The sequence below is a fragment of the Exserohilum turcica genome, assembly GCF_000359705.1.
Source record: "Exserohilum turcica Et28A unplaced genomic scaffold SETTUscaffold_1, whole genome shotgun sequence".
Taxonomy (NCBI): domain Eukaryota; kingdom Fungi; phylum Ascomycota; class Dothideomycetes; order Pleosporales; family Pleosporaceae; genus Exserohilum; species Exserohilum turcicum.
Window position 1 is genome coordinate 1308816 of NW_007359914.1, and position 7810 is coordinate 1316625.

Here is a 7810-nt window from a genome sequence, read left to right on the forward strand (position 1 = left end):
AAAAATAAGACGAGAACAGAGAGACACTACCTAAAACCAATAATAACTAACAAACTTTCTTAAGTTACTTTCCTTAGCCCTAAAAGAGCTCGCTGGAAGACAGCCCTGCTGTCTAACATCTCTTCCTGTTTACTAAACTGCTCTTCAGCAACTGGAGTCTGCTTTAAGCGCAGCTAGAAGCGACTAAACCGCAGCACAATAGCAGTACTATACAGAGAACACTCTCACTTTAAACAAATTGTACCTAGAACGGCCTCTGGCCAAAGTCTTACATAGTCACTGACTGCAGATAGACTCTAATGGAATAATAATAATAATAATAATAATAAAGGCAGTAACTAGTAGTTTTATATAAGGAGAAAGGCTAAAAATTGTAATTTATAGTAGATCCAAATCTATCTACAGTCTTATAATTAGCCTATTCTAGCTCTTTTTCTTGATCGCGTTGATAGGGCCGGAGGCTCTTCGCTTTGGACATTACTCTCTTCACTCGCTATAGGTCTTTTATCTCTACTGGGTGGACTTGATGTGACATTGATAGTGATATGTGAAGCAGAGCTCAATGTCGCGATTGGAAAGGTATCGTTCGTAATAGTAGAATCCATATAAGTGACTTGTAAAGCGGGTAGATCTACTTGAGAGCCGCTGCTACTTTGCTGTTCATCGTCTAGCTGTAGCTGCTGATCTATAACTGGCTGAAAGACTGGCGGTTTAGGAGATGTGGGCTGCAAGGTTGAATGTTCTGCTTCCGCTGTAGATGTTTGTGCTATATGAGGTTGACCGTCGTCGTTGTTTCGGTTCTCTTTCGCTGCTTGCCTAGCAGCTCCAATTCGCTGAGTCTGGTGGCGCTCTCTTATTGCCTCGATTTCTTTAAGGGATGTTTGTATAGCTCTGATCCGTTGCCACAAGGTACCGTGCTCTCTTGAGTCTAGAGGTTGGGAGAGGAAAGATAGGGCAGACACGGTTTGATTAGTAAGTTGAGATGATGCCTCTTGATTTGATATAGTCTGTTCGGGACAGGGCTGGATAGGTGTAATCTGAATAGGACAATTTGACGCATCCGGGCGTTGTTGGAAATATATTCCGCCTGATTGATACCGGTTTCGAGCCTCGTCCTGTTGCCCCTTCCGAACGTTTGATGATGCTAGATTGCCAAGTCTCCGGGCCTCTGTCTCCCGTGTCCTTCGTTTCATTCTTTTCTGGGCCGGGCGACCTCGCGAGGGAGCATAAGGAGGTGGCTTTGTCACTCCATCAGGTTCGAGATCGTCTAGTAAAACTGGTAATAGAGAGTATTTATACTGCTCACGGTACTCAGATATCTCGTAGAACTTGGCAATATACTTCTCTGGTTTAGTATTAAAGAACCGACAAACAGCAATCGCATGTCTACAAGGAATTTTGTGATCCTGGAAAGCGAGACAGGTACATCTCCGAGCTTTGAGCTGAACGAGACGAGTGTTCTGGTCCCCTGGGTTTGCTCGGTATGCCAGAGCTACCATATTCTCGCGCTCTTGAGGAGTCACAAGGTACTGGTTACTTTCCTCAAGCTCTTTCCGGAAATATGCTATAGCATAGTTGGTATACATCTCGTCTTTCTGGGGGTTATAACGTCTTTCGTAAAATTTCGACATCATATATGTCCATATATGATGGAGTGAATGGAGAATTGGTAATTCACGGGCTTCCTATGGCTTGGTCTTAGTTGGAATAGAATAATAGGCTTTCTTGTAGATTCCCTTACCATCCATGCGCTATTTATCGATTCAGAAATGTTCGAACAAGTTTGACCAAACCGTGGGAAATCGACTAGTGGTGCATGTGATGTTGCGTAGTGCTTTGCATCGAGTTGATCCAGGTAGTAACGCGCAGGAGCAGAAAGAGACTCAATCTGATCCAAAGAGGCTTTAAATTTAGCCTTAGTCTCGACTAGACAAGTAGCTCTAAATATCTTTTCAACCTTTTTTCCAAATTCGTTTCCAACATTCTCGGCAAGATGTTGCGTGCAGTGATAGTGGAAAGCCTTTGGTAAAACCTCTCCAACAGCTGGAACTAGACCTTTTGCTCGATCGCTGACGATTGTAAGATGCTCAAAATTGTCTCGTTCTTTTTCGGTAGTATCAAGGTTGTCCAGAAAGTATTGTCTAAAACCTTGTAGAAAGCTAAGCCACGATTCTTTAGACTCGTTTCTGGCGAATCCCCACATTAATAGTAGGATTTCCTCGTTAGCGTCAAGTGTTGTAAGAATAAGAAGAACTAGGTTCTTTTCTAACTTCATATGGGCACCATCAACACAGATAAACTGTCGGGAGTGCCAAAATGCATGAATACAAGCCCTCGGTGCTACATAGCACCATTCAAAGGATCCATCATCATTCGTCGAGATAGCAGCGTTCGCCCTCGAAGTAGCATAGTTTCCTTCGTCGTTTAGTTCTATATCTATATCAAGCCCTCTATCCGTAATTGTCTAAAGGAATGGAAGGATGAGCTAGAAGGACTTCGTCTTGTCCATAAAAGCACTCTTTTGGATCTCCTTCTTTGCGCGCCACGCTTGTAGGTACGATATCTGATTTGAATGCTGAAGCCTTTCAGCAGTCTGAATCTGGCGTGGCCTCGTCCGAAAGTCGCTCTTAACCATATCTCCCTGTCTGTGGGCAATGAGCTTTGTGGATCTTGATGCTTTCCAATCCTGATGGGAGCTAAGATCGCAGGTGTGAGGGACCAATTTCCGAAGCTCAAATTGATCGGATCGATTCATATAAGCGATCCGGAGGAAGAATTTGCATCCAGTTTCCTCGCTCGAGCGGCAGATAGCGTGGAATCTCGTCCGATCGCTGGCAGCTACTTTGAATGAAAGTCTCTGGGTTACCATAACGTGAAGAACCGACTCTTTTGCTTCATCGATTGACGCGAATATCTGTCCGATAAATAGAGTACTAGGTAAATCCCTAGAGGATGCCATCGTAGTCAATTGTCGCTAGATTTTGTGTTAACCTCGCGTCAGAACGCGTCGACTCTTTAATCGCGTCAGACGCGTTATGAACCGTTATGGTTTTGGCCGGGCGCTAAGTCTGACGCGGATAATAGGAAGCCCTACCACCTAACACCAAGAATAACGACGTTATACATACTCTTGTGTAAAACTGCTTTGCCTACTGCCTTAAAGAGTCTAGGGAAGGTGCGAAGCCTACTAATAATATGGTGGCATGTGGGATAGAAATAGTGGTATTTGGGATATTTTACAAGCTGACGTCACGTGTGTGGTAGTGTATTTGAAACGGTGGTAGATGGGAAATTATTACGCCAAGCAGTGGTATGGCGGAAATTTGCCGTATTATCATTATAGCGATTTTTGGGCCTTATTTACTCGATTAGGCAATGATCAGACTTGGGAACTGTTATGGGCGGAGAGGCCTAGCGAACGAGTATGCTTCTACCTATCGTACAGAAGCTAAAAGATGAGGAAAAGAGAGATAACTAAGTATAGACTCGTCTTATACCTGCTCGCTTCTGATCACGTGTCCGTACGGAAGGTATATCACGTGGTCGTAGACCACGTGATCTTCTTAGTAGAGATCACGGGCGCAGCCCTTTACAGGAACAATCGAATCAATCAATCAATCAGATTGATTGCGGATCACATAGGGGTATGTGCACGGTGTCACGGACCATGATGCAGTCCGTGATCAATCTGATTGATTGATTGATGTTACAAGTAACAAGAAGGATTCTCTCCTTAACGTAGGAGTCGTGGTTGAAGGCCAACCAGCGAACACGTCAGAAGGTAATGATCAACGCGGGGCGCAGATCACGTGACTGGCATCTCGCCAAGACCGGACATCTAGAGGTGCCAGGTCGTCGAGAGATGTCAGGGCATCTGGAGATGCCATCGACATCTAGGATGCCAGGGGCTTAGCCAGATGTCAGGACCAAAGGCAATGGGTATAAGAATGGGTTGGATTTCATTATTACACTCATTGTGGTCAACTCTCATAAGTTCCTCTCTTATACAGATTGATACTTAGTTGTTCTATCTTAGTATAGAATTGATTGTTATTTACTTCGGTTACATCCATAACTCTTTTCCACCTGAACCTCCAGCTAAACAATCGCACGGTTACTTTATAACCAAGCTCGCCCTAACCCGGATCGAGACTAGGGAAGTATCACCCGCAAGGCCCCGTGTAACAATTGATTTGATTGTTCCCAAGTCTGGCAATGATAGATCAAAAACGAATCAACTCAATCAAAACCTCAATCAAAAATCAAAATATCAGCGTCTAAATCAATCAAATCAAAAGCGTGGCGCTAATCCGTCAATCAAGATCAATCTGACTCTTCAGATTGATTAATTTAATTGTTAGCAAGTCTGGTGTCTAGAGATCGATTAATCACAGCTATTAATCATAGCTTCTAATAGTAGATTAATTACAGATTCTAGGTGTAGTCCTAATCACCTAGAGTCTGCTGGAGATTAGCTGAGTAGCTTATATCTCCAACAAACCCTACCCTAACCCGCATACTAAGTAACCCAACCCTACCTCCACCCACCTGCCAAGCACCCGTACCCTACCCTAACCCGCGAAGGGTACCCCATACCCTATTTGCCAGCCTAGACTAAACGCACATATCGCCTTCATCATAAAAAGTCATAGATCGAATCACGTAGGGCTCAACAAGACCATGACTATAACCTCCTTCGCGCTATTGAGAAAGATAAAGGGGGCAGGCGATACTTTGTTCTGATCCAGTTCTAAGATAGGTCTGATATAGGGCAAACTTGTGACATTGTTCTAACTAGTTGCATTCAACGGGGTAATTGTTTGCGCCACATGCATAAGGACCATCCGCACCCTTTGCAAAACATATATCGAGCTTGCTTCCCCGGCAACAACTTGCAAACCTATCCCTTGGACCACCATTTTCTAGCTTACACTATTATTTGGTTATTATAGTAATAGAAAGAATAGGTAACTAATGAACTTACATTACCTTCACAGTCATAATTACCATATTCTCCACAGCAAGATCCAGTGAGACCAGGATGAAATTCTTCAGGTTTTGCATGGCTTCCGCAGTAGTAAGAACACGTATATGCGTTGACTGTAGCTGTGTGCATCATGCTCATTATAATCAGTATACGATAAATCTGTAGAGAGTAGCATAGCTCACGTAGTCATAATAGATGCAAACGTGAATACAGATATGCGCATTTCGAATTCGAAAAAGAGATTAATATTCTTGTTGTTGGAATCAATTAGGACTCGACTTTGAGTCCTACTGATCCGCGACACTGATTGGTCGACACGGGCATTGGCAGAGGCGTTGTCACCGCCTATTGGCCCGTGCACGTAGGAGCTGTAGATACTCAACACGGTAGTAGCTACTAGACAATCAATCCGCTTCCTCACTATAGTATTGCAGCTGCAAGTTGATTCACCCCGTGCACCTTTATCGTGCCAACACTTGTGAATATGTAATAGAATGTGATTGCTTAGATAGTATATAAAAGAAATATAAGCAAAATAATGATTCTATAAATCTAGAAGAAAATATATCAGAAATCTTCTTAAGCTAATCGGACAAATTTCGTCGTCCCTAACTTTATGCGTACTTAGTAGTGTAACGGCGCAGGCAAGACTACTCGGATCAGTATCGGCAGTAGTGTCACTCAGAGGCATATGGGAGTGCGTGGGACAGCAAACGAGCCTGGATTCAAATAGACACCTATAGGCCTTGTACGAAAGGATATCAAAAGTCTACAGAGCTAGCTACAGGCAGAGTCTCAATATATATATGTCTTAGTCGGGTCCGACTCGGACCCGACACCAAGAATGCTGGACTGCTGAAGGAGGGCGGCGGATGCTCGTTCCGATCCGACTCCGGTAAGGGTCTAGTACTGGGCACAACTGTAACGTCGTTACAAGTAGACATTACACTTTATTGAATTATAATAGACTAGCATGTATTAGGATGGGGATAATTGTGGAAATTGCGTTTTAACTTTGAACCTAAATACTTGTACCTTAATATCCTTTCTTACCAATGTATCCAATACACTCTTATGCACTTGCAGCTTCCGCTTTGCGTACGCGGCTCAATTGTCATCCTATGCAGGACACGGACCCGCCTGGTGTACGCTTGTCTAAAGATAGTTAAAGTATGTAAATGTGATGCGTTGATTAGTCTGAGAGTTCGAAAGAAGACGCATCGCTGACAGAAACTAATACTATTTGGGTAAGATTACTACTAAGCGACAGAGGCTTAGCGTGGGATCAGAGGTCGCCTGCTTACAGAAACCGGAAGCTGCAACTGCATGAGAGTGTATAAAGTTTGTAGTATTAAGTTTCAGCTAAGCTCTACCTAGTAGAGCCACTACAACCCGTGTACTATTATGGCCTAACTCACCACTAAATATCAGCTTACCATATGGATCAGCTTACCATATAGTAGCAGCTTACTCAGGTATATCAGCTTATATCTGACGATAATAAACTTTATCCTCAGTCGTTCTAGAGGTTTATATATAGGTATCTAATATTAGAAATTAATCTTAAAAGAGTATAGATCGCAATGTTATTAGAAATCTCCACTTTTGAAAGTTCATTTAACTATCAATCTTTGATCAGAAAACCCCTCACAGTCTGACAGTCTGACATACTAATAACGCTTGTTTAACTAGCTTTGATCTGATGCAGCTGCAACCCAGATAGAACGTGACCAGCCGCGCTAGGACTTCTAAACGACCCAATGGCATTGTGTCACCACAACTTGTATCGGAGCTGCACAGACTGGGAACACCTTTTGTGACGATCTAGTCTCGGGGCGCCAGCATCAGCACGTCGATTATGCGAAGATGCGACGATAGACCAGGCATGAGAGCCACATTATCTTTCGAGATCTCTCGTGTGAAAGACAGATTTAGCACTCGTTGATCCGGAAGGAAAATTATGAAGAGCATTGATCCATCATTATCTTCGTCGTCTCATCTGCTTATATAGAGACTATCGGTCAACCTATGGTTTCAATCGATACGTCGTATCATTAGTATTATTTAAAAAATTTATGCTTCCGACAGTTGTGCAGTTTGCAACAACAGGCGTTCGGTAGAGTAGATTTGGTGAGGAGTCGTACGCAACAGCGCTCCATCTCGTAATTCTTTATCTTGTCCTATCCTCATCCTCGTACCTGCATATGATACCTCCATCACTCTGTCCCAGTACAGCGCGGGGTCGAAATCGCTAGTCCAAATAGGGTGACCTTTCCCGGTCGTTTGATAAGTCATCCTTCGTATCGACCATTCCTGATGCTTTGAAGCAGTCCAGGGTAACAGTTCAGCAATCAGTTCGAATGTCTTAGTTTTCTCTAGGATAGAAGTGTACCAACAAGTGGGGCGGTGCAGCTAGAGGTCTCTATAATCGCTTTTACCTTTATCTCTGGTGGAAGTTATGTCAAGTTGACAGAACAACTTATGAGAGCTCGTAATGCTTATTGGCAGAGATGTCAACAATCAAGCCAAGCCAAGCTCCAGCTTGGCTTGCCTCAGCTTGATAGGCAAAAGCAAAACTGTCAGCTTGGCTTGGCTTGACTCAGCTTGGCTTGGTGTATCAAGCCAGCTTGATTGATGAGCTTGATGAGCTTGATGGTCATAGCGTCTTTTTCAAAGCTAGTTAAGTAGATAATATTAGCTATAGCTACAGCGACTATTCTTGGTGTTGAGTTTCGCTATCACTATTGATATCGCTATCCCACTTACTCAGCTCATACAACGTCTCTATACTATCATCACTTATAGTGACTTTTGAGTCTAATA

General features: G+C 43.3%; 1 protein-coding gene across 1 annotated transcript; it reads right to left on the reverse strand.

Moving 5' to 3' along the window:
* Positions 1–1311: 1311 nt before the first annotated feature.
* SETTUDRAFT_18221 (uncharacterized protein) lies at positions 1312–1586 on the reverse strand (the record flags this gene model as incomplete). Its single annotated transcript, XM_008021869.1, has 2 exons — positions 1312–1340; positions 1391–1586. The coding sequence occupies 2 exons, from the start codon at positions 1584–1586 to the stop codon at positions 1312–1314; spliced, it is 225 nt and encodes a 74-aa protein (XP_008020060.1).
* Between the last annotated feature and the right edge of the window lie 6224 nt (positions 1587–7810).